This window comes from Somniosus microcephalus, chromosome 7 (genome assembly GCF_052327205.1).
Source record: "Somniosus microcephalus isolate GS21.2 chromosome 7, FLI_Smic_1.0, whole genome shotgun sequence".
NCBI classification, from domain to species: Eukaryota; Metazoa; Chordata; class Chondrichthyes; order Squaliformes; family Somniosidae; genus Somniosus; species Somniosus microcephalus.
In genome coordinates this window covers 133,794,747-133,822,424 of record NC_140993.1, presented here as the reverse complement: position 1 = coordinate 133,822,424, position 27,678 = coordinate 133,794,747, and the positions used below count along the sequence as shown (strand labels likewise).

Genomic DNA, 27,678 nt, shown 5'->3' with positions numbered 1-27,678 from the left:
TCTCCTATTTCTCATCTACATGCTGCCCCTTGGCGACATCATCTGAAAACACAGCGTCAGTTTCCACATGTACGCTGATGACATCCAACTTTACCTCACCACCACTTTTCTCAACCCCTCCACAGTCTCTAAATTGTCAGGCTGCTTGTCCGACATCCAGTTCTGGATTAGCAGAAATTTTCTCCAATTAAATATCAGGAAGACCGAAGCCATTGTTTTTGGTCCCCGCCACAAACTCCGTTCCCTAACTACTGACTCCATCCCTCTCCCTAACATCTGTCTGAGGCTGAACCACACTTTTCGCAACCTTGGTGTCATATTTAAATGAGCTTCCGAACACATATCCATGGCATAACTAAGACCGCCTATTTTCACCTTCGTAACATCGCCTGTCTCCTCTCTTGCCTCAGCTCATCCGCTGCTGAAACCCTCATCCATGCCTTTGTTACCTCTAGACTTGACTATTCCAACGCACTCCTGGCTGGCCTCCCACGTTCTACCCTACGTAAACTTGAGGTCATCCAAAACTCGGCTGCCCATGTCCTAACTCACACCAAGTCCCGTTCAACCATCACCCCTGTGCTCGCTGACCTACATTGGCTCCTGGTTAAGCAACACCTCAATTTCAAAATTTTCATCCTTGTTTTCAAATCCCTCCATGGCCTCACCCCTCCCTCTCTCTGTAATCTCCTCAAGCACCACAACCCCACCGCCCACCGAGATATCCGCGCTTCTCTAATTCTGCCCTCTTGAGCATCCCTGATTATAATCGCTCAACCATTGGTAGCTATGCCTACTGTTGCCTCAGCCCTAAGCTCTGGAATTCCCTGCCTAAACCTCTCCGCCTCTCCTTCCTCCTTTAAGACGCTCATTAAAACCTACCCCTTTGACCAAGCTTTTGGTCATCTGCCCTAATTTCTCCTTATGTGACTCGGTGTCAATTTTTTTTGACTCATAATACTCCTGTGAAGCGCCTTGAGACGTTTTATTACATTAAAGGCGCTATATAAATGTATAAGTTGTTGTTGTTGGTTGCACCCCTGGATTCTGTGTTGCGCTTTTGATTAAACAAATGTGAACAGGCACTGGGTCCGAAACTGTCCATGTAAAAGGTTGGCAACGTGTAGTTTTAGTCTTTTATGTCTCATCTACTGATCTGAAGGCAAAGATCATGCAAGAGTTCACTTTTTACACGCCTTAAACCACGGGAGCACTGAACAGCCAATGTGTGATTTCAGCGTTCCGAAACCTGTAGGTGGCACGATTTAGCCACTGGTAATGACAATAAAGGGAAAGCGGGAACGCGAACTTTTGTTTATACGCCCAAGGCAGCAGAATTGCAACATAATTAATTTGCAAAATCACTTTTGGGGCAGCATAAACGACAGCCGCCGCTTTATAGCATTTGGAGCGGCCACAGTCAATTGCTGCTGACGTGTTTCGAGCAAAGGTCGCTGTTTTTTTCTGAACAGGCCAGGTTTACGCAGGAGTCGGGCGAAGGGAGCGACTGGTGTGAGGACGACGCAACAGGTTGCCAACAAACAACATGAACTTCTTTGTAGAGACGCTTCAGACGCTGGTCCTGTCGCTGTACTACACCCTGGAAGCACTGGTGTTGCTGGTGGTGCCGGTGCGGAAGAAGAAGGTGAGCGGGGAGATCGTGCTGCTGAGCGGGGCTGGCAGCGGCATCGGGCGGCTCTTGGCGCTGGAGTTCGCCCGCCTGCAAGCTACGCTCGTGCTCTGGGACATCAATACGGAAGGTAACCAGGAGACGGCGCGGCTGGCCCGAGAGAGAGGAGCCAGGGTCTACACCTACTCGTGTGACTGCAGCAAGAAGACATCCGTGTACGAAGTAGCCGACCAGGTCAGGAAAATACACTCCCTCTAAAAGTGAAGGCTTGCATTACTCCCTGGAGGGGCGGGGAGGAGGGATTAAATACAATGCACACAGGCTATAATAGCAACCCATTATTTGTTTAGTAAATAAATCCCACTACCACTGTTTTCATGTAATTCCTTGACTTCAGTTTGGAAGTCTGGCCTTGTCGCCCCCACCCAACAAAAGAATGGATATCTTTAAAGGGGGAGGGAAATCTGAACTCGCTCCTCCTCACCAATTATTTTCTACCTTCCCCACTTCATCTACTGAGGGTCAGCACCCAGACACGGTGAGATCTGGTCATGTGAACCATAACACTTGAGTGCCAGTGGGCTGTTTGACAAATGTGCCTGGAGTCCAGACCCCCCCCACTTCCAGCGTGGTCTGCTCAACAGTGTAGCAGGAACCCTGGCTAATTTTCCATTCCTTAACCTAGGATACCAAACCCAATTTGTGAAATCCTCTCTGGTGAGAGGACTCCTGCTTCACCCCTGTCCTGTTCTCCCCCCCCCCCCCCCCCATAGCCACAGAAAAATGACTTGCATGTGCCCATTGCCACCCTTTATAAGAGGGATGAAAAATTGGGCTAAAATTCTTAAGACCTTCAGGGATCTAGGCCAGGACCCCAACATGGGTCCCTCTTCAGCTGGCCGGTCACCCGCTCCAGTTCAGTATTCTGGCCCACTGTTCTTCTCCCAGGCTGAGGACAAGGAAACTGCTGCACTGGGTGTAACCTCTGCCTAGCCACGTCCCTTCTGATGCAGAGGACCATGTTTGTGGTGGACAGAAACTGTTGGGACACTGTGGTTCCAGATCCTGGACTAATTTCCAGCCATCCCACTGCACTCCTAATGTACTTAACACAGGTGTGTGCTAGAAAGAAATTTTTAGCTCCAAGCACTTTAAGTAAAAAGCCACCAGTTTAGCTAGCTGCCATATAACAGCTAGCCATCTGGTCAAGCTATGTTGAGTCAAGTGAGACAACTAGGTGTAAAATGGCAGCTTTTATTGAAAGCAGCTGAGCAGATGCAGAATCTGAGCACAGTAAACTGCTTTTGAACAGTTTAAAATGTCAAATTTTCAAAACAAAATGAGCTATTTTATACAATAAACTTTTAAACTATTATATTTAAAAAATAATGTATTTTAAAAATTATATACCAATGCGTTCCCCAACCCTGGATGAACTTGCCACAGTATGTCTTTTGATACCTCCTTAATTTGGTTGAGCTTGCAGCAGAATTTTAATGGCTATGATTATAAATGGAGTATTAATGTATCAGATCAATTATGGTGGAGGATCTGACTTTTAATTGTTCATCAGGGAGTATTGAGTAAAAACATATCCAACTGATTCCTTTACCAAATCTTCATGACAATTCAGTGAATTATCCTGCAATGTAGCTGGAAAAATCTACCATCATAAGCTTTTTTTTTTACTGTGTACATGACTAATAACTTTCAATACTGTGTAATCAGTGCATTGCATTACACAACTGACCTTTAACACTGCATTACACAACTGACCTTTAACACTGCATTACACAACTGACCTTTAACACTGCATTACACTACTGACCTTTAACACTGCAATACACAACTGACCTTTAACACTGCATTACACAACTGACCTTTAACATTGCATGATTCACTAACTAGCTTGAAAGAAATGGTGTTTTATCAGATGAGCGATGTTTTTACTGCAGTCTATTTTGTTTTAAGAGCAATCATTGTTTAAAACAATAAGTTCAAAGCTGTTGCACAAATATCAGGCCTGCTATTTATAGTGTTAACCTGGACTCCAGAATTGCAGATACTCATTGTACTCCAAGGTCGGTCATAGCCAGCTATTGTTGTCTATGTACAGTATGGATGGCACTGTATAGTCAATTAATGATTTTAGCTGCTTGAAAATACCTGTAAAAGACAGCACCTTTTTTATAGTGCAATGGGACGCTTCATTAATGGTTCTTAAATCAATGGATTACTTTGTATAAAATTGGCACATATAGGGAAAGCCAAAAACCTGCATATTGAAAACAAGAGTATTTATAGTACCTTTTTTAGAGGGATAATCGAGAGCATTGCAAGGAACTAAAGTGCTCTTGTTTTTATTAGTGATCTATGTTTGGGAATTATTACTATTTTTTACATTTTTGCAATTTATAAAATTAGTATTGATCAGTAAAATCATCTAAATATGTTTAATGAGAATAAAACTGTGTATGGAAAGAACATTATCGTAACAAACTTTGTATATTGGATACATACATTGCAACCTTCAGCATTTTAACACTGGCATGGCCGCATTTGTGGGCCTGGGGTAGCAAGTTGACATTTGATACAAATCATTGTAACCGGGACCCACTTCTACCCTCCTTATCTCCACCACCCCCGCCCCCCATCTCACTCCTACTGAATCTGGCATGTAATGCACTGAACCAATCCACTCCTCTTCACAAGCTTCCAGCATTATTGGCCAGATTTCAGTCTCTACACTGGAGTGCATTAGCCATTGGACTTGGATGGGAGGAGGGGAAGAAAATGTGAGGAGGTGGAGAGAGTATGCATGGCATGGGTGAAATTGAAGGGAGGGGGAATTGAATTGGAGAGAGAAGGGGAAATCGATGGCTATGACGAGGAGAAGGTAGATGGATGGCAATAGAAAAAAAGGCTAAGTGGATGGTAATGAGGGGAAGAAGCTGGGAATGTGCTTTGGGAAAAGTTGGGGAAAGCTGGGAGTGGGTGCTTGGGGGTGAGGGAGGAAGGAGAGTCTCAATATTGAAATGGATTGAGGAGCCAGAGTGCCAGCATGAATTGTGGGGAGGGGATGGTGGAAAATGGAGGTATGAACTTCTGGGTGGGGGTTGGAGGGGACTGGCTTAATGTTGGAGGGAGAGAAGTGTTCCAGGTTGAATTGACAAAGGAAAGGGAGAAGAGTACCAGTATCAACTGGGCGGGTTGAAGAAGAGCGTGTCTCTGAAAGGGTAGGAATTTGGATGTGTTACACTGGTTCGGTGAATAGGTCTGGAGGGGTTGGTAGAGTGCCACTGTGAACTGGAGTGGTGGGAGATTGGAAGGACAGTGACTATTAAGGTAACTTTTGGTTAGCTTCAAAATTCAAATTTCACTTTTTTCTAAAAATAAAAGATGTAATTGTTAAGTATAAAAGTGCTTAAAATTAACCAGAATGCATAATTATTAATGTAAAAATTCAAATCTTTTTAAGAGCGCATTCTCCCAGATTGCCTCCACCTCCTCCCTGCCCCTTCCAAAAATGCACCTGCAATTTTGTGCCTTCGACATTTTTTTTTTCTTTTAGGGTTTTTCGTTCTCCGAGTGAAGGAATGGTGTATATCCCAATTGCCGATCTGACTATTGTTTTCCCATGTCAGGCCCATTCATAAATTGTCAGCGTTTGAAGCTGTGTCAGTTTCATTTAAAGCTATTGGTCAGCTTTTACTAGTTTTCTAAGTTGGCCTGCAGGTAGATACCTAATGAATACTAATTTCTAGAGTAATTCTACATTACATGCAAATAAAATTGCATAGGAATTAACAAGTTAGTATAATCAACAAAAAAACCCTCATTAGCTCAGATTCTTATGATAACCTGTAAAATCAAAGTTCTAAAGGGGGTGCATGAACAGAGAGACCTGGGAGTATTTGTGCACAAATTGTTGAAGGTGACAGGGTAGGTTGAGAAAGCAGTTTAAAAAAAGCATATGGGATACTGGGCTTCATAAATAGAGGCATAGAGTACAAAATCAAGAAATTTATGATGAACTTTTATAAAACACTGGTTTGGCCTAAACTGGAGTATTGTGTCCAATTCTGGGTACAGCACTTTAGGAAGGATGTGAAGGCCTTGGAGAGAGTGCAGAAAAGATTTACGAGAATGGTTCTAGGGATGAGGGACTTCAGTTACGTGGATAGACTAGAGAAGCTGGGGTTGTTCTCCTTAGAGCAGAGAAGGTTGAGAGGAAATTTGATAGAGTTCAAAATCACGAGGGGTCTAGACAGAGTAGCTAGAGAGAAGCTGTTCCCATTGGCAGAAGGGTCGCGAACAAGAGGACACAGGTTTAAGGTGATTGGCAAAAGAACCAAAGGCAACATGAGGAAAAACTTTTTTACGCAGCTTCATTCAATTGGAGAGAAACATCCTGACAAAGCTCGCTCTTGGGTGAATAGAGTTGGCATTAATCGTCCAAATCCAAACATCATGAGCCTCTTAGCTGTAGCTTTCTTCACTCCTCATCGCTCTCCCAATACCAGTTTTGATCAGCATGGACTGTAAGTCATATTTCAGCAATCAAATGTTTCATTATTATCTCATTCAGATGCTTAACTTATTGCTGACGTCTAATGATTGATTAGATACCCTGAATCCAAGCTGATGAGCTGCTGAAGAAGGGCTGGTAAGTGTAAAAGATAATAATGTAATTGGAAGTATAATTAATGAACTAACCACTTCATAAACTGGAGTGCAAATGAGTTAAACAGAACATAATTTTCAAAGAAATAATGGAATAACCCTAGTAAATATAGGAAAATGCACTTTTATATAAATCCCTTGAAGGTAAAGAGTTTGGTATATGTGTTGATATTTAACAAGTTTCTTTTTTTTGACAGGTAAAAAGGGAGGTTGGAGATGTCAGTATTCTGATAAACAATGCAGGTATTGTTACTGGAAAGAAATTCATTGATTCCCCAGATGCCTTGCTGGAGAAAACCATGGAGGTGAACACTCTTGCACATTTTTGGGTAAGCACTCCATTACTGTTAATAGTGAACTATTGGATGATTTGAGCTTAGCAGAGCTCAGCAATCTTGTATAGCCCATTTTCAGTGGGTTGCAATAAAATGCAAGATAAAAAAGCAAACATTTTTTGCATTTTATTTTACCTTTGGCCAGATCAATAAAGATAGTTTTGTATCTTCTTTGGTTTGTCTAACAAGACCTAACTTAAATATGTACGCAATTTTAAAGGAGAAGGCTACGGTCACCATATTTCATTGTGGGTAATCCAAAGCCCTTTCCTGCACAGAACTTTCAATTCATTGGTGTTGAATCAGAGGGGGCATCATGGAAAGCTGCAGAGATCCCTGAGTTTGCATCAGCCCTTTTCACCTCTGAACTTATGCAACCGAGGCTCTAGTTATGCTGCTAGCTGTTTGTGTATGCAAATCCACATTCCCACTGCCATCACACTCTTTTTAAGCACTTTTAAAATCTGACTTGATACTACACTGGAGCAATTATATTTCTACTTGGATCTAAACCAACTTTAATCTTTCTGAAAACTTCTTTCTAACTTCCAAAACCTTCTCTTTACATTCTTAACACATCCAGCCTTCCAACCTCCTTTGAAAATATTCTGAATTTAGATGAGCAATCTCTGACATTAAATATCTTACACTATTGGAAAATCCCACTTCATGTGACCTGACCAATCATAGTGGCAAATTTAGCAACACTGATCAATTTTAAAGAAGTCAGTTGATCAAATATGTTTTAGAAGCTATTATTGCCAATTTTTTTTTCTTACTAAACCCTCAATTCCAATTAGTTTTATCCTCCTTTTCTCCCAATGTATAAATCACCAAGAAGGAATGCAATACTGATAATGTCTTCTCCAGACCTCTTGTTGCCATATTGTCAGATGAAAGGACCATGATTTTCCCTTTGTCCCTGTCAGTATTAACAAGCTCATCCTGGCATTGGCATAGTAATAGGCAGTCACACAACACCAGGTTATAGTCCAACAGCTTTATTTGAAATCACAAGCTTTCGGAGCGCTGCTCCTTCGTCAGGTGAAGTGAAGAGTTGCATATAAGCACAGCATATATAGTCAGAGAGTACTGCCAGATGATTACAGGTAATCTTTCTAACTGCCCTTTATCACACCTCGGCAGAGAGATAATCACAGCAATCACGGGTGTGAATGGTGTCCAAACAGGTCAGTCAGGAAAACATTACATCAAAGAACAATGAGGTGGGGTCACAAGGGGTCAAATGTTGCAGATGCTGGGGTCTGTATGAAAAACAAAAAACAAACAAAAAACATTTTTTTTTGCTGGAAATCACAGCAGGCCCGGCCGCATCTGTGTAGAGAGAACAAACCAACGACGACTCGAGTCTGGATGACTCTACGTCAGGTGGGGTTACATGTAGCGTGACCTGAACCCAAGATCCCGGTTGAGGCCGTCCTCACGAGTGCGGAACTTGGCTATCAGTTTCTGCTCGACGATTTTGCATTGTCGTGTGTCTCGAAGGCCGCCTTGGAGAATGCTTACCCGAAGATCGGAGGCTTAATGTCCTTGACTGCTGAAGTGTTCCCCGACTGGGAGGGAACACTCCTGCCTGGCGATTGTTGTGCGGTGTCCGTTCATCCGTTGTCGCAGTGTCTGCATGGTTTCGCCGATGTACCATGCTCCGGGGCATCCTTTCCTGCCATGTATGAGGTAGACAACGTTGGCCGAGTCACATGAGTATGTACCATGTACCTGGTGGGTGGCGTCCCCACGTGTGATGATGGTATCTGTGTTGATGATCTGGCATGTCTTGCAGAGGTTGCCATGGCAGGGTTGTGTGGTGTCGTGGTCGCTGTTCTCCTGAAAGCTGGGTAATTTGCTGTGAACGATGGTCTGTTTGAGGTTAGGCGGCTGTTTGAAGGCGAGTAGTGGAGGCGTGGGGATGGCCTTAGCGAGGTGTTCATCGTCATCGATGACATGTTGAAGGCTGCGAAGAACATGGCGTAGTTTCTCCGCTCCGGGGAAGTACTAGACAATGAAGGGTACTCTGTTGGTTGTGTCCCGTGTTTGTCTTCTGAGGAGGTCTATGCGATTTTTCGCTGTGGCCCATCTGAACTGTCGATCAACGAGTCGAGTGTCATATCCCATTCTTACGAGGGCGTCTTTCAGCGTCTGTAGGTGTCCATCGCGTTCCTCCTCGTCTGAGCAGATCCTGTGTATTCGCAGGGCTTGTCCATAGGGGATGGCTTCTTTAACGTGGTTAGGGTGGAAGCTGGAGAAGTGGAGCATCGTGAGGTTGCCCGTGGGCTTGCGGTAGAGTGAAGTGCTGAGGTGTCCGTCTTTGATGGAGATTCGTGTGTCCAACACTGGCATCTCCACATCATAGTAATAGGCAGAAGTGCTGCACCAAAGCATAAGTATGCCTTCAAATGAAAGGGTTAATTCATGCATCTCTTATGTTTCCCTTAAATGGGGCACAGTCAAGGCCTTAGATTTGTTATGGGAGCTTGAGGCCTTTTTTAGTTTACCTCTGCCCTGCACACTGCTATCAAACATGGACATGCCAAATCCTACAGTAGCCTTCCCTTTTGGTTTCAGCACGGATCCACAGATGACTGAGCTGAGGGTTATTTACATAAAACATTCATTTCCAAAAAACCTGCCAACCAAACCAGTTTATCTGCTGGTAAGGAATAAAACAACACGTGTAGTTTCTGACTCTTTCTCTGGGTATGGACGTTGACACATGTTTCCCACTTCCAACAGTCGTCCTTCCCCAGCACTGCTCCCCCTCTCCAGTGAGCATGAACCTCTGGACTCCACAGTACTGCTGACTCTGGCAGTTTAAAACTGCTTTTAAATTCCTGTTGGACTGCTGAGTCTCTGCATCTCAACCCCTCCTTCAAATGCTCCTGCAAGATGGAAAGCAACAACAAGACTACTATTGGACCACCCAGTGTATCGTAGCATCTCCGTTATCCCTTCCCAGGTCCAAGATGCAGTGGCCACTATACAACAGAATGCAAACACCCACTCCAATGTCTGCAGGCTGTAGACATCCGTAAACTCCATAGCTGACTGATTCTACAAAAACAGCCCAACTGTGGAAACAAAGGGAACCCATAATACACAAATCTCTTGGTATTTGTATAAAAATATGGCAAAAGATACTTTAGTTACCATAAAATGTGACCATTATTGTTCATGGTTCTTACTGTGATTTCTGTAATTTTTGACATTTATCATCAATGGCCTATGATTTTCCCCAGAATTTGCCACAGCAAAATTACAGCACATGGGATAATAGATCAAAAACATTACTTAAGAACTGTAGATGTCATAACAAACTTATCCAATCTATTAACATGTTTTATAGGTTATGTCCTGGAACTGAGTTAAAAACCATACAGTAGTCTGTAGAACCCTGTTCAATCTTCCACGTGGGTAGTGCTGGATGCTGATGCCACCTTCAACACCTGGAAAAATATAAAAGTACTGCCTGAGGAGTATGATAAATTGACCCTTAGTGTTAGGGGGATTAAATACATGGGGTTACGGGGATAGGGTGGGATATGTGTTGGTGTAGGGGTTACAGGGATCGGGTGGGATATGTGTTGGTGCAGGCTCGATGGGCCGAAATGGCCTCTATCTGCATTGTGGGGTTTCTGTGTGATTTCTGTGAATTTGACTGATAGTGAGATTAAAGCTCACCAATATGATTAACTTGGATTACTTTTTAATGTAAAAGAGCTTTTAATGTGTTCCTTTAAGTTTAAAAGTATTTACTTGGAATATATAGTCCTAAATGAGCTCAATGAAAAAGCCCTGTTTAATTTTCCTCCTCCATCCCCTTTTTATGGGGAGGTGTCTGGCTTTCATTCTGTACCTCTGCACAGAACGGCTGAGTACACAAATCAGCAGAGTAAGTACATCCACAATTCTGTAGTAGTTCCTGTTGCTATTCCCAAATAACGAAGAAAGGACAAGTGATAGTTAAAGAATGCCACAGCACAATTTGAACAGCTAAAAACTTGGCAATTTCAACACCAGGATTTGATAATCTAGAAGTTTTTTTAAAATTCTTATCAACTAGTTTTAACAAATCAATTTAATTTGCCTGCTCATTCCCTAACTTTGGGACAACCATTTTGGAATTGGCACTCTAAGCAAATTATTCCATTAAGGATGTAGGATTGTAATTTGTATGTTATGTCATAGATACTCTCAATGGCTTGGGGCCTCTTGTCAAAGAAGATAGTGGAAGACATATAGAAGGGAAGAGAAGGAGGGAGATGAGAAAGAAACAAATGTAAGAGGGAGGATAGTTTTTTCCAGACTTATCAATATCAGTATCCTTAGTTACATAGGCCGTGATTTTGCCTGGCGCTCAGTGTGCGGGTTCGGAAGCGGGTCCGCTGTCAAAATCGAAATGATTGACAGCAGGTTGGGAGCCCGCTACGAACCCGCCTCCATGCAAGTTTTCAAAGTGTCGGGTCTGCGATTTCAGAACAGATCCAACACCAAGTAGTGGGGGAGGCATTTAAGATGCTTGTTAAATGCTTGTTAACTACTACTTTGCCAGCCTATTACTATTTTACCAATTTTAACGAGGCTAACGTCGTTCGGAGATCACGTCAGGTAAGTAGGTCGGGTTCTCTCTGTCTCCCCATTGCTGTGAATAGGCGACAGCTGCAAAAGTGGTATGAAAGCTACCATTTCACAGTTATGTCTCAACATTCCCTGGAACTCATTAAGACACTTTCAAAGGTGAGCACAGATCTGTCCAATAAGGTAAAATGTTGAAAATATAGATTTCAATGTTTTGACAACACATTAACACAAACTTCACATGAACATTGGCTAAACCACCCAGGTGCCTACCCTTGTGTGCTGTTAATTTGTATGCTTGCAGTAGGATGAGGGTGAGTGTAAGGGGTGGCTAGTGAGATGGGGAAGTGATGACATAGATAGAGGGGGATGGGTGAAAGAAAGACAGACTTGCATTTATATAGCGCCTTTCCCGACCACCAGACGTCTCAAAGCGCTTTACAGCTAATGAAGTACTTTTGAAGTGTTGTAATGTGGGAAACGTGGCAGCCAATTTGCGCACATCAAGGTCCCACAAACAACAATGTGATGATGACCAGATAATTTGTTTTTGTTATGCTGGTTGAGGGATAAATATTGGCCAGGACACCAGGAATAATTCCCCTGCTCTTCTTCGAAATAGTGCCATGGGATCTTTTACGTCTACCTGAGAGAGCAGACAGGGCCTCGGTTTAACGTCTCATCCAAAAGACAGCACCTCCGACCGTGGAGGTGCAAGGTAAATTGGTGTGAGTAAAGATGTGCAGGAGTAGGGTAGGGAAGGCAGAGTGATGTGGATGTGATGAGTGGCACATCAGGATGAGGTTGAGTGTGGCTTGGCAGTAACGTTTTGTGATCTACTCAGATCATTGAAAGGCTTGCACCACTGCAGCCTGGTCCTCCTGACAACATCCCTGCTTGTACCCTCCTGTGCAATGTTTAACCAGGCTGCGTTGGTCTGGGGAGGTGTCTTTCGCCCATTGGAAGGAAAGAGAACCTCCCTGCGTGCTGTGACTCCCTCCATATGGAGGGAGTCAAGGGAGAGCCTGGGTGCAGCCGCGCACCTTTGTAAAGTGCTTATCAGTGTTTGCAGCACCACAGTGCTGTAGAACACTGACAGCAGAACTGTCAAGATCAATTTGGACATGGCCCCTTTAAGGAAACCGGCTGATGACGCGTCATCAAATGAAGTCATCCGATCTGCTTCCTTTTAATTGGACGGGAACTTTGCAGGACAGGCTTAACAAGCCCTATTAATGTAAAATCACTTGGAGAGTGCGGGCTGCAGTAGGCAGCGGGCTGGGACCGTGCTACCGACCCCGGCTGCCCCAGACCTGCCTCGGTCGGCGAAATCACGACCATAGTAACCGTTTCAGGCTGAAGACATTTAGCCCACCTATCCACATTATTCACTTGCTACATTCCCAGTAATGCTGAATTCCATTTGTTGACAATCTTGTCGAGTGCCTTCTTGAAACCCATTAAGGTTTCTTGTTCCACCACCCATGCCAGTAATCTGTTCAATGTGCTTAAATTCTGTACACCGCAGAAAAGCATACTTGGATCCAATTTGTCTAGACTTTTCATAATTTTAAGGGCTGTGAATTAATCACAGTTTAAATTCTGCAGTTAACACGCTAATTTTTTTGGCAATTAATTTTTTTTAATGCTCATTAATCGAAGAAGTTAACACCCCCCCCCCCCCCCCCCCACCCCGATCCATTAAAACAACGTCCGCCACTTCCAGCTCATTGGCTCCTGCAGCTCACGCAAGCCTTTCATGTTACCAGTCATAGGCTGATGGCTTATTTGTATTCATTCTTAGAAACTTCCTAACATGCAACGTGTATGGTCAGGTAACAATTATTATCTTTGACTACCTCAGCCTTGCTTCTTTCTCCCCCACCATGATGATGATGCTAATAATTGGTGAAGAAAGTGCCAAGGAGAGGGGTTTTGGCGGGTGGGGGTGGGTGCAGAGATCTGGGCTCCCCACTCGAGTCTCCTGCTCAATGGCTCTTTTTTTTTTTAAAGACTACTTTTTCAAAGCTACTATTTTCTCAAAATTTCTAATGAATCAAACAAGGTTTGCAATATAAAATTATGTCTGCACAATAATATGATTAAGTTTACCGATTAAATTTTTATTTTACGTCTGAGTAGCTTAATTAATATTTTTCTTGAAGGTTTCTGCCTCCAAAGTCTGGGCTTGAAGTTCATACTTTGGCCTAGAGCTATCTCTCTTAGCTTCAGGTACAGTCTGAACATGTATAGAGGTTCCCATCATGCATTAGTAGGATTCTGTTCATACAAGAGGCAGGCTCCCAAACCGCTAAAATGGTATAAACCCCCGAGATTATGTGCTGATATCCTGGCTTAAACCTATGACCTTCTGACACAAAATTATCAAATGTTGGTAGATTTTTCTAATTGGGCCTCGAGAGCATTCCCCAGATGCAATGAAGAGGAAAACCCATCCTTTTTTCTGAAGATGGCACAGTGTAGGCCTGTGTAGAAGATGCAAAGTCCCAAGCATGGTGGAGGTGGTCCAACTTTTAGCTTGGTCCACATAAGAAATGGGAGCAGGAGTAGGCCATATGGCCACTCGAGCCTGCTCTGCCATTCAATAACATCATGGCTGATCTTCTACATCAGCGCCACATTCCCGCCCGATCCCCATATCCCTTGATTTCCTTAGTGCCCAAAAATCTGTTGATTTCAGTCTTGAACTCAATGACTGAGTATTCATAGCCCTCTGGGGTAGAGAATTCCAAAGATTCACAACCCTCTGAATGAAGACATTTCTCCTCATCTCAGTCTTAAATGGCCTACCCCTTATCCTGAGACTATGGACCCCCAATTCTCGACTCTCCAGCCAAGGAAACAGCCTCTCGGCATCTACCCTGTCAATCCCTTTAAGAATTTTATATGTTTCAATGAGATCACCTCTCATTCTTCTAAACTCCAGAGAATATAGGCCCATTCTACTCAATGTCTCCTCATAGGACAGCATTCTCATCCCAGGAATCAATCTAGTGAACCTTTGTTGCACCCCCTCTAAGCCAAGTATTTCCTTCCTTAGGTAAGGAGACCACAACAGTACACAATACTCCAGGTGTGGTCTCACCAAAGCCCTATATAATTGCAGCGACTTCCTTAATCTTGTACTCCAACCCCCTTGCAGTAAAGGCCAACATACCATGTGCCGCCCTAATTTGCTGTACCTGCATGTTAGCTTTCTGTGATTTGTGTACAAGAACACCCAAATCCCTCTTCATACCAACATTTACTAGTCTCTCACCTTTTTATAAAAAAAAAAAATCTCTTTTTTTCACATTTCCCCACATTATACTCCATATGCTCCTTGCCCAATCACTTAACCTGTCTATATCCCTTTGCAGCCTCTTTGCATCTTCCTCACAGCTTACGTTCCAATCTAGCTTTGTATCATCAGCAAAATTGGATATATTCCACTCGGTCCCCTCATCTAAGTCATTGATATAGATTGTAAATAGCTGAGGCCCAAGCACTGATCCTTGCAGCACTCCACACGTTACAGCCTGCCAACCTGAAAGTGACTTGTTTATTCCTACTCTCTCTTTTCTGTCCATTAACCAATCCTCAATCCATGCTAATATATTAAACCCCAATCCCATGAGCCCTAATTTTGTGTAACACCCTCTTATGTGGCACCTTATCAAATGCCTTTTGAAAATTCAGATTACTGGCCTGAATTCTGAGTTATACTACTGCTTTTACATTATTGTGCATCTTAAAACTGTTTTGCATCAATGCACAAATGGTAATAAAACTGGCCCATGAACAATTTTAGATGTTACATTGTTTTACCTGCAGTGTATTGTAGGATAAATACATGTACATATTGGATACTGTTTGCTAAAAGCTCAAGACAAAATGCCTCTGTGTTGTAATTGCTGTTTTTCAGTTTTGTACATGGTTTTTAGTGGGTTTCTATAATGCATTGACCCATTCTGTACTTCACACTGTTTTACTCCCCTGTTATATTCACTGGTTTTGGTTTCCTTCATTTAACAGCGATTAATGTAAACAATCTAGGAAATTTTGTTTTACAGGCTGAACGTCCCGAATCTGGCAACCTCTGGACCGAGGCTGAGCCGGTTTTCGTGTTTTTCCGGACTTCAGAACGTGTTTCTGATGTCCAAAGTCCGGAAATATCGCAACCTGGGCTCGGGCATTTCTGGACTTTGGACATCAGAAACACGTCCCAAGTCTGGAAATGCCTGGGCCCGGCTGGCGGCGGAAACAGGGTGTCCGGATTCCGGAACCTTTTATGGATTCCGGAACTCCAGATTTTGGGCGCTCAACATGTACTAAAAAAACAATGGATTGTCCATACAATTTTCAAAAATGTCTTATTTTGTTCTCTTCCTCCTTTAATAATACTTTGTAGTTTTAAGTGAAAACAATGTACCATCAGTTAAAGTCCATTTAGTAATTCTAAGGGTTAATTGTTTTTAGACCTATAAAGCATTCCTTCCTGCAATGGTTGCCAGCAACCATGGCCATCTGGTTAGCATTGCCAGTTCGGCAGGACTGTTTCCAGTCAACGGATTGGCAGGTAAGAATAGCTTCTGTGGTTTCTGGAGATTTTTATGTGTTTATAATATTTAGACCAAGCATGGTGTATTTTGAGGCAGGATATGTTTAAGCTTTGAATTGCTGTTTTCTACATTTAAGTTTGTGCATATTTTCAAGGTATTTAATATCAATGAGTGACACTCCTCCTTTTGCTTTTCTTACAGAAGTGCAGATATTATACTTTTATAATTACAGGAGCATTATACCATGTAACACACAGGCCCAGATTTTGCTCTTAGCGACGAAGGAACCTTGCTCGCCACTCATCTTGCCGATAGCTGTCCACAGACTTTTCGCGGGCTTGTCAGTGGAGATTTCCTCTAATCTGGCAGCTTTTCCAGCATGACGCCCTGTACAAGGGCTGTGGCGTCTGTGAATAGGGCAAGAAGCCACAAGGTTCTTCAGCCAATCAGATTGAAGAATTCTCACCGAGACATGCAGAATCTAAACCAGGAAATATAACTTAGATTTAAATGCTGTAGAGAAACCGAAATAAACATTGGGAAGTGCGGATGGGATTAAGGGAGAGAGATAAAGAGACGGTCAGAAAATGTAAAAAAAAAATCTTATTTAATTTTTTTTAAATCGCCAGCACTAATTTTCTTCTGAGAATATGAGACTCACATTTGTAAAATTAATTTTTCAGGGCCAGAGAGGTTGTTCAGTAATTTTCACTTATCACATCTTTAAAAACTGACTTACTTCTGAATGCACCAGCCCTAACTTTTTCAGCCAATTTTTATGCAGAACTAGTTTACCTTGGCTCCCATGAGCTTTTATCATGACCAGTCTGCCATGTGGGACGTTATCAAAAGCCTTGCTAAAATCCATATAGACTACATCAAACGCACTACCCTGATCGACCCTCCTTGTCACCTCCTCAAAAAATTCAATCAAGTTAGTCAGACACGACCTTCCCTTAACAAATCCTCGGATAAGGAGACCAAAACTGCACAGTACTCCAGGTGTGGTCTCACCAAAGCCCTGTACAATTGTAGCAAGACTTCCTTACTGTTGTATGCCAACACCCTTGCAATAAAGTCCAACATGCCATTTGTCCTCCTAATTGCTTGTTGTACCTGCATGCTAACTCTGTTTCCTGTATGAGGACACCCAATTCCCTCTGAACACCAACGTTTAATAGTTCTTCACCATTTAAAAACATTGTTTTTTCTATTCTTCCTACTAAAGTGAACAATCTCACATTTCCCCATATTATGCTCCATCTGCCACCTATTGCCCACTCACTTAACCTGTCTATATCCCTTTGCAGGCTCTTTGTGTCCTCCTCACAGCTTACTTTCCTACCTAACTTTGTACCGTCAGCAAACCTGGATACATTACACTCCGTCCCTTCATCTAAGTCATTAATATAGATTGTAAATAGCTGAGGCCCAAACACTGATACTTGCGGCACCCCATTAGCTACAGCCTGCTAACCTGAAAAAGATCCGTTTATCCTTACTCTCTGTTTTCTGTCCATTAACCAATCCGCTATCCATGCTAATATATTATGTGCAACCCCATGAACCTTTATCTTGCATAACAACCTTTTATGTGGCACCTTATCGAATGCCTTTTGGAAATCCAAATATATTACATCCACAGGTTCCCCTTTACCCTGCTAGTTACATCCTCAAAAAATGCTAATAAATTTGTCAAAAACAATTTCCCTTTCCTAAAACCATGTTGACTCTGCCTAATCATATTATGATTTTCTAAGTGCTCTGTTACCACTTCTTTAATAATGGATTCCAGCATTTTCCCGATGACTTATGTCAGGCTATCTGGCCTGTAGTTCCCTGTGTGTTCTCTCCTTTCTTGAATAACAGGGTTATATTTGCTACCTTCCTATCTGCTGGGACTGTTCTAGAATCTAAGGAGTTTTGGAAGATCACAACCAATGCATCCACTATCTCTGCAGCCACCTCTTTTAGAACCCTAGGATGTAGGCCATCAGATCCAGGGGATTTGTTTTTTAGTCTCATTCGTTTCTCAAGTACTTTTTCTCTACTGATATTAATTACTTTAAGTTCCTCACTCTTATTAGCCCCTTGGCTCCCGACTATTTATTGGTATGCTTTTTGTGTCTTCTACTGTGAAGACAGATATAAAATATTTGTTTAAAGTCTCTGCCATTTCCTTATTCCCCATTATAATTTCTCCTGTCTCAGCCTCTAAGGGACCAATGCTTACTTTTGCTGCTCTCTTCCTTTTTACATACTTGTAAAAGATCTTAGTCTATTTTTAGATTTCTTACTAGTTTACTCTCATTCTATTTTCTCTTTTTTTTTGGTCATCCTTTGCTGGTTTCTAAAGCTCTCCCAATCCTCAGGCTTACTACTATTTTTTGTGACATTATAAGCCTCTCTTAATAAGGTAAGAAATAGGAGCAGGAGTAGGCCATTTGGCCCCTCAAGCCTGCTCTGCCATTCAATAAGATCATGGCTGATCTGATCTTGGCCTCAACTCCACTTCCCTGCCCACTCCCCGTAACCCTCGATTCCCTCATCGTTCAAAAATCTGTCTATCTCCACCTTAAATATATTCAATGACCCAGCCTCCACAGCTCTCTGGGGTAGAGAATTCCACAGATTCACGACCCTCAGAGAAGAAATTCCTCCTCATCTCCGTTTTAAATGGGCGACCCCTTATTCTGAAACTATGCCCCCTAGTTCTAGCTTCCTCCACGAGGGGAAACATTCTCTGTGCATCTACCTTGTCAAGCCCCCTCAGCATCTTATGTTTCAATAAGATCACCTCTCATTCTTCTAAACTCCAATGAGTATAGGCCCAACCTGCTCAACCTTTCTTCATAAGACAACCCCTTCATCTCGGCAATCAACCTCTTGAACCTTCTCTGAACTGCCTCCAATGCAAGTATATCCCTCCTTAAATAAGGAGACCAAAACAGTCAGTAGTACTCCAGGTGTGGTCTTGCCAATACCCTGTACAGTTGTAGCAGGACTTCCCTACTTTTATACTCCATCCCCCTAGCAATAAATGCCAACATTCCATTTGCCTTCCTAATTACTTGATGTACCTACATGCTAACTTTTTGTGTTTCATGTACAAGGACCCCAGATCCCTTTTGTACTGCAGCATTTTGTAATCTCTCTCCATTTAAATAATGATTTGCTTTTTTATTTTTCCTACCAAAGTGGATAACCTCACATTTTCCCACATTATACTCCATCTGCCAAATTTTTGCCCACTCACTTAGCCTAGCTATATCCCTTTGCAGATTCTTTGTGTCCTCTTCACAACTTGCTTTCCCACCTATCTTTGTATCATCAAATTTGGCTACATTACACTCAGTTTCTTCATCCAAGTCATAAATAGTTGAGGCCCCAGCACTGATCCATGTGGCACCCCACTAGTTACAGTTTGCCAATTGGGAAATTACCCATTTATCCTGACTCTCTTTCCTGTTAGTTAGCCAATCCTCTATCCATGCTAATATATTACCCCCAACCCCGTGAGCTCTTACCTTGTGCAGTAACCTTTTATGTGGCGCCTTATCGAATGCCTTCTGGAAATCCAAATACACGACATCTACTGGTTCCCCTTCATCCACCCTGCTCGTTACATCCTCAAAGAACTCTAGCAAATTTGTCAAACATGATTTCCCTTTCATAAAACCATGCTGACTCTGTTTGACTGTATTATGAGTTTCTAAATGTCCTGCTACTACTACTTTAATAATGGACTCCAGCATTTTCCCAATGACAGATGTTAGACTAACTGGTCTATAGTTTCTTGCTTTCTGTCTCCCTCCTTTCTTAAATAGGGGCATTACAGTTGTGGTTTTCTAATCTGCTGGGACCTCTCCAGAATTCAGGGAATTTTGGTAGATTGCAACCAATGCATCCACTATCTCTGCAGCCACTTCTTTTAAGACCCTAGGATGCAGGCCGTCAAGCCCAGGGGACTTGTCCACCTTTAGTCCCATTATTTTACTGAGTACTTTTCCTCTAGTGATAGTGATTGTTTTAAGTTCTTCCCTGTTGAGTCTGTGGTTTCAATTGCAGTTATACTGAATAACAGGACACAGACTACAGAAGTAAGTAAACAGGTCTTTAGTGATTGAGGGTCAGGGCTGAACTGGGATACACTTTGCTCCGCAGGGTTTATATACCGGTGTGGTCACCACCGGTACTACAATGTACAGGAGCCATCAAAAAGTAGTCCATCACCTTAAGGTATCCTCTTAAGGTGGTACAGGTTACATACACTACAATTCCTCCCCTTTTAGCTTAACCGTGTACACCCCAAATTAAACATTACATGGATAACATATATACAATTTACACACAAAACTGTTCAAAGATTCAGTCTCTGAGGAGGCCTCCTGATCCGGGCCGGATAACGCCTTTCAGGGGTCTCTGGTTCTCGTTGCTGGGGTGACTCATCCACTTGATCTCCTATGGATTGAACATCATCAGGTACGTTCGAGTCTGAGGTAGATGCTACAGGCTCAATAAGTTCTTCAACTGGTGTCTCTGCCGTAGACATGGGGTCGACCCTTGTTCTCGATTCCACAAGTTGGTCAGCATGACGTCGTATTACGTTCTCTCCAACGTCTACCGTGTATATCAAGGGCCCTTGTCGTGCACAAATTGTTCCAGGTTGCCATTTATCATCCCTATAGTCCCTGGCCAACACTGGTTGTCCTATTTCGAAACTACGAGTGGCCTTGTTATTTACATGCTGGAATTGCTTGTTTTCGACTTCCCTTCGCACATTGGGTTTTAACAAATCCAACCGGGACCGCAACCTTCTGTTATAGAACATTATGGCAGGGCTTTGATTTGTCACTGCATGCGTGGCGTTTCGATACGCCATCAGGAAATTGTCCACCTTGTGTTGTAGTGGAATATGGTCTTCACTCATGGCCTTTATCGCCTTTTTGAATGTTTGTACAAATCTCTCGGCCAACCCATTTGTAGCCGGATGATATGGGGCAGATGTATAGTGTTTCACCCCATTCTTTTTCATGAATTTCTGGAATTCTTCTGACACGAACTGTGGTCCGTTGTCTGAACATATTTGCTCCGGCAACCCATTCCTTGCAAATATGGTTCTTAGAACTGCGATCGTCTTCTCAGAGGTAGTGGTCGACATCTTAATCGCTTCTGGCCATTTAGAATGTGCGTCTACTGCTATCAAAAACATGGAATCCATGAATGGACCTGCAAAGTCGATATGCACACGTTGCCATGGGGCTGAAGGCCATTCCCACGGATGCAGCGGTGCAATTGGAGGTGCATTTTGAACTTTTTGGCACCCTGAGCAGCTTTTAGTCAGATCCTCTTTGTTTGTCGATACCTGGCCACCACATAAGCCCTAGCAAGGCTTTTCATCTTGACTCTTCCCCCCCCCCCCCCCCCCCCCCCAGATGACCTTCGTGCAATTCTTTCAGAACTCTCTTAATTTCGGAGGAATAATCACCCTTGTTCCATACATCAATGTTCCTTGACATACGGACAGCTGTTCTCGTCTGGCTGAGAATGCTGGTAACAGTGGTTTGCCATGTGCTGGCCATCCCTTCACTGTCAAGTCGTAGACCCGAGACCATTTCGGGTCTCTCTCTCTCTCTCTCTCAATACCCGCATTGGTGACTGGTAAGCATTCGATGGTTGAGTGAAATATCTCGACAAGGTCAACTGCCGGTGCCTCTTCCGCTGTAGGTAGTGGCAGGCGCGACAGCCCATCAGCATTACCATGTTGCTTTGTACCTTTGAATTCAATATCATATTGATGTGCCCCTAGGAAAAGGGACCATCTCTGAAGCCTCTGCGCCGTCATTACCGGAACACCCTTCTTAGGGTTGAAAATGGAAACCAACGGCTGGTGATCTGTCAGCAGCGTAAACATTTGGCCTTGCAGGTAATGGTTAAATTTCTTAACTCCCCACACGAGGCTGAGAGCCTCCCTATCTATCTGAGCATAGTTGCGCTCAGCGGAGGTCAATGATCTGGATGCGAAAGCGACTGGCCTTTCCGAGCCATCTGGAAACTTATGTGAGAGCACTGCCCCGATACCATATGGAGAAGCATCACCAAGCTAAGCGAATAGGCAGCGTTGGGTTAAAGTGAGCCAACACTTAGAGGTGATCAGTGCTTTGCTCTTTTGAAAAGCCCGCTTACAATCATTGCTCCACTTCCATGGTATTCCCATTTGCAAAAGAGTGTTTAACGGGTGTAACACCGTGGATAAATTTGGAAGAAACTTGTAATAGTTAACCAACCCGAGGAACGACCTCAACTGGGATACATTTTCCGGTGCAGGAGCTTTTACAACAGCTTCGATCTTGTCAGGTGACTTATGGAGCCCCTCCCGGTCAATGACGTGGCCGCAGTACGAGATTCGCTTTTGAAAGAACTCTCATTTCTGCCGATTAACTCTGAGCCCATATTCTTTCAATCTGATGAGCACCTGCTCCAAATTCGCGAGGTGATCCTTATCGTTATCTCCTGTAATCAGGATGTCATCCAGGTAGCATTGTGTGCCTGGAATTCCCTGCAATACCTGCTCCATGGCCCTTTGCCAAATTGCTGGAGCCGATGCCACTCCAAAAACCAGTCTATTATACCGATATAAGCCCTTATGCGTGTTGATCGTGAGATACTGACGTGACGCTTCATCAACTTCCATCTGTAGGTACGCCTGCGCCAGGTCTATCTTAGTGAAGTGTTTCCCGCCAGACAGCGAAGCGAAGATATCTTCAATCCGCGGAAGCGGATATTGCACCGTGTGAAGAACCGGATTAACAGTGATCTTGAAATCGCCACAGATGCGAACCTTCCCAGGTTCCCCCGGCTTGTTGCTCAACGAACGCTTCATGACAGGAACAATGGGTGTAGCCCATTCGCTCCAGTCCACCTTGGACAGTACCCCTGAACATTCTAGCCCTTCCAGCTCTGCTTCCACAGCAGGTCATATCGCATAAGGCACCGGTCTGGCTTTGAAAAATTTTGGGTTTGCATGTTCTTCAACCTTGATGGTTGCCGTAATTCCTTTCAGTGTTCTAAGTCCCTGTTGGAACACCTCCTTAGCATCGTCTAAGATTTTGGACAGTCGTTTAGGTTTGACGTCGTCCTCCTTACAGGCATCTACAGTCAGTGCTTGTATAGAATGCCAGTCCACATTTATTCTCCGGATCCATTCCTGTCCCAGTAGTGGCGGACCTCCATCAGGTAACACATACAAGTCCATTTTCTGACTTTCTTTACCATTGTAGACCACGTTTACTTTTATCTTTCCTTTGGGGTATACTATTTGCCCCGTGTATGTTTTCAATACAATCTCCGTATCCCTCAGGGGAATGTGCGAGAATAACCTTTTGTAATCATGCTTATTCATGACCGTTAATGCCGACCCAGTGTCCAATTCCATCTTCACTTGGACTCCTGCAATCCAAAGCATGACCCAGATAGTTTGGTGGTCTGCTGTGTTACCCGCATTATGTATTTTCAGACAACCCAGTTGCTTACTGCTGGAGTCTGAATCCGTCTTCTGTTCATCCGAACTGTTCTCTGTCACCTTGTGTACTTTTTTGTACTTCTCCTGCGGTGACTTCTTGCTGCTGGTCTTCTTCCCGGACCGGCATACTCTCGCTATGTGACCAAGTTTGCCACATTGCCTGCATTCTTTATCTTTGAACCAGCACTGGTTCTGGTCATGCGTTGTCCTTCCACAACGATAGCACTTTACTGTGCCCAATGCCATTTCATTGGTGCTGAATTCCAATGGCCTTTGCTGTATCTCTGCAGCGCCCCGTGCTGCTGCCTCGTGGGATGCTGCAATGCTGAAAGCTTTGTCCAGCGCAAGGTCTTTTTCCTCTAGCAGTCGCTTCTGGGTTCCTTCCCTGAGGAGCCCACACACAAACTTATCTCTCAGTGCATCTGCTAGTCCTGTTCCGAACTGGCAGTACTTTGATAACTTGCGCAGTTCTGTTAGGAATTCAGCGTTGCTTTCTGCTTTCAGTTGAATTCTTTTGTAGAATTTAAATCGTTCCGCTATCAGCAGCGGTGTGGGGTTTAAATGCTCCTGCAGGATAGTAACAATATCCGTGAAACTCTTTCCTACCGGTTTGTCTGGTGTTACAAGGTTCCTTAATAACCCGTACGTCTTCGCACCCATTGAGTTTAATAGGGTTAGTGCTTTCTTATCATCCGGTACCTCATTCGTTGTACAGTAAACTTCAATGCGTTCCACATAAGTGGCCCAATCCTCCACATCGTTATCAAAAGCAGTGATGTTACCCGTTTTTGGCATCCTTGCTGAGTTTCTCCTTCCCCTTTGGATATTATTTTATTTATTTTTTTTTTCCAAGATGGCGGCTTTGCCCGCGCTTGCCGGCTTTTCCCGCGCTTGTCTTCCCCCGCCGACTCAAAATGGTGATTTCCGCGCTGTTGCCGTCCATGCCTCCCAGCGGTCCTTTATTTTCCCCTACGTTGCTGCTCTTGTTCCCCCCGTGGCTCCTGCGGTCCTTGTGGCCATAAACGCTTTTCTGGCTGCTGCGCGTCTCTGCCCGATTGCAGTCCGGCCCCTGACACCGGCTGCGGTCGTGTTCTCTGCCCTTTTCGGCGTTTTCCCTCCCCTTCTCCCACTGACAACTCGGCCGACTTTCCCCCCCCCCCCCGTGCCGCTCGATCGGGCTTACCCGCTGCTGTCGTAGAAGGGATGCTCACTGATGCTTGACTTCGTGGTCAGTAAACCAACCCGGGTTTCCGACGGCCTCCCGTGCGATGCAGGATGTTGAGGGTGGATGCCCTTTTCCGACGCCCGTTTCTGAGGACGAAGCTTCCTTTGATGCAAAACTGCCACAAGGTAAGATCAGACTCGTCGCCACTGTTGAGTCTGTGGTTTCAATTGCAGTTATACTGAATAACAGGACACAGACTACAGAAGTAAGTAAACAGGTCTTTAGTGATTGAGGGTCAGGGCTGAACTGGGATACACTTTGCTCCGCAGGGTTTATATACCGGTGTGGTCACCACCGGTACTACAATGTACAGGAGCCATCAAAAAGTAGCCCATCACCTTAAGGTATCCTCTTAAGGTGGTACAGGTTACATACACTACATTTCCCCCTCCCTATAGCCCCTTGATTATCTATTATTGGGATGCTTTTAGTGTCTTCTACCGTGAAGACTGATACAAAATATTTGTTCAAAGTCTCTGCCATTTCCCTGTTTCCCATTATTAATTCCCCAGTCTCATCCTTTAAGGGACCAACATTTGTTTTAGCTACTCTCTTCCTTGTTATGTACCCGTGGAAGCTCTTACTGTCTGTTTTTATATTTCTTGCTAGTTTACTCTCTCAATTTATCTTCTCTCTTATTACTTTTTTAGTCATCCTTTGCTGGTTTGTAAAAATGTCCCAATCGTCTGGCCTACCACTAATCTTCACAACATTGTATGCCTTTGTTTTCAATTTGATACCATCCTTTACTTCCTTAGTTAGCCATGGATGGTTCATCCTTCTCTTCGAGTCCTTCCTTCTCACTGGAATATATCTTTGCTGAGAGATATGAAATATCTCCTTAAATGTCTGCCACTGCTTATCTACTGTCTTACCCTTTAATCTATTTTCCCAGTCAACTTTAGCCAACTCTGCCTTCATACCTTTGTAATTGCCTTTATTTATGTTCAGGACACTGGTTTGAGACCTAACTTTCTCACCCTCAAACTGAATTTGAAATTAATTCATGCTATGATCACTCTTTCCTAGAGGATCCTTTAGTATGAGATCATTAATTAATTCTGTCTCATTACACAGTACCAGATCTAAGATAGCCTGTTCCCTGGTTGGTTCCACAACTATCTAACATCCTTAACTTCTTTAATAAAAACAGGAAATACTGGAAATATTCAGCAGGTCAGGCAGTATCTGTGGAGAGAGAAACAGAGTTAACGTTTCGGGTCGATGACTTCTTTAGTTAGCCACAGATGGATCACTTTTCCCGTGGAGTATTTATTTCTCAATGGAATGTATTTTCGTTGAGAATTTTGTAATGTTTCTTTAAATGTTTGCCACTACGTATCTACCGCCATGCCTTTTAATCCAATTTCCCAATCTAACTCGCCCCTCATACCGATGTAATTGGCTTTGTTTAAGTTTAAGACTCTAGTTTCAGATTTAAGTATGTCGCTCTCAATCTCAATGTGAAATTCTATCGTATATGATCACACTTCCCCAGACAATCCTTTACTATGAGATTACTAACCCTGTCTCATTACACAATACATGATCCAAAATAGCCTGTTCCCTGGTTGGTTCCACAACGTATTGTTCTAGGAATCTGTCTCGAATGCATTCCATGAACTTTTGCCAATTTGATTTGCCCAGTCTATATGAAGAATAAAGTCCCCATGATTATTGCATTACCTTTGTTACAAGCTATTTCTTGGTTAATACTCTGTCCAACGGTATAGCTACTATTCGGGGGCCTATAAACTATTCCTTGTTATTTCTTATCTCCACCCATACTGATTCTACTTCCTGATCTTCCAAGCCAAGATCCTTTATCACTACTATCCTTATGTCATCTTTTATTATCAGGGCTACCCCTGCCTCCTTTTCCATTCTGCCTATCTTTTCAAAACGTCAAGTACGCTGGAATATTTAGTTCCCAACCTTGATCACCTTGCAACCACGTCTCTGTAATGTCTATTAGACTCATTTATCTCTATTTGTGCCACTCATTCATCTACCTTGTTATGAATGCTTTGTGCGTTCAGATAAAGAGCCTTTAATTTGAACTTTTTACCATTATTCCCTGCTTTCACCTTATTCGCCGATGCACTATTATTGTTAAACTCTCTGTCCCTTCCTGTCACACTCTGCTTATCTTTACCCAACTCGCTACACAGCTCCATTGCCTTGACTTTTCTCTTCATATTTCTAAATTTCACCTTCCCCCCCCAAACACCCTTTTAGTGTAAAGCCCCATCTACAGCCCAATTATTCAATTTGCCAGGACACTGGCCCCAGCCCAGTTTAAGTGGAGCCCGTCCAAACGGAACAGCTCCCTTTTTCCCCAGTACTGGCGGCAGTGCCCCATGAATCCAAACCCTTTCTTCTACACCACTCTCTCAGCCACACATTTAACTCTCTGATCTTCTTGTCCCTATGCCAGTTTGCACGTGGCTGAGGTAATAATCCAAAGATTATTACCTTTGAGGTTCTGCTTTTTAATTTCGACTTAGCTCCTCAAACTCTCTCGTCAGACCTCATTCCTAGTTCTACCTATGTCACTGGTTCCTACGTGGATCACGACAACTGGATCCTCCCCCTCCCATTCCAAGTTCTTCTCCAGCCACAAGGAGATGTTTTTAACCCTGGCAGGCCTTCAGAACTCCTGGTCGCAGCTGAAGAGAATAGTATCTATCCCCCTGACTATACTGTCCCCTACCACTACCATATTCCTTTTACACTTCCCTTCCCCCCCCCCCCCCCCCCACACTTGAATGGCTTCCTGTACAATGTTGCTGTGGTCAGTTTGTTCATCCACCTGGCAGACTTTGTCCTCATCCACACAGGCAGCAAGAACCTTGTACCTGTTGGGTAAGGGCAAAAGCCAAGGTTCCTCCAGCACTGTACTTGGGGTCCTCTTACCTGCCTGAGTTACAGTTGCACCCTCCTGTCCCTGACCACTAGCCAGACCTGGACTACTACCTAACCTAAGGGGTGCGACTGTCTCTTGGATCAAAGTATCCAGGTAATTCTCCCCCCTCCTGATGCCCCGCAGTGCCTGTATCTCGAGGAACTTTAACTCTGGGCTGAAGTTCCTTGTTGCAGACATGGTCGTCCAGGATCGTAATGCTCAC

At 43.6% G+C, this 27,678-nt stretch overlaps 1 protein-coding gene across 2 annotated transcripts in view; it reads left to right on the top strand.

Annotated features, from left to right (window-relative positions):
- The first annotated feature begins 1,256 nt into the window (after window positions 1-1,256).
- sdr16c5b (short chain dehydrogenase/reductase family 16C, member 5b) overlaps window positions 1,257-27,678 on the top strand; it is a 57,264-nt gene continuing 30,842 nt past the window's right edge. The window contains exons 1-3 of one of the 2 annotated variants that reach the window (XR_015079007.1): window positions 1,257-1,864; window positions 6,511-6,642; window positions 15,721-15,820. Coding sequence is in view for 1 of the 2 variants with exons in the window: in XM_085992975.1 (XP_085849101.1) it covers window positions 1,547-1,864; window positions 6,511-6,642; window positions 15,721-15,820 (550 nt within the window). In the remaining variant the exon portion in view is untranslated. The remainder of the gene's footprint in view (window positions 1,865-6,510; window positions 6,643-15,720; window positions 15,821-27,678) is intronic. The other variant, XM_085992975.1, reaches the window with a different exon arrangement.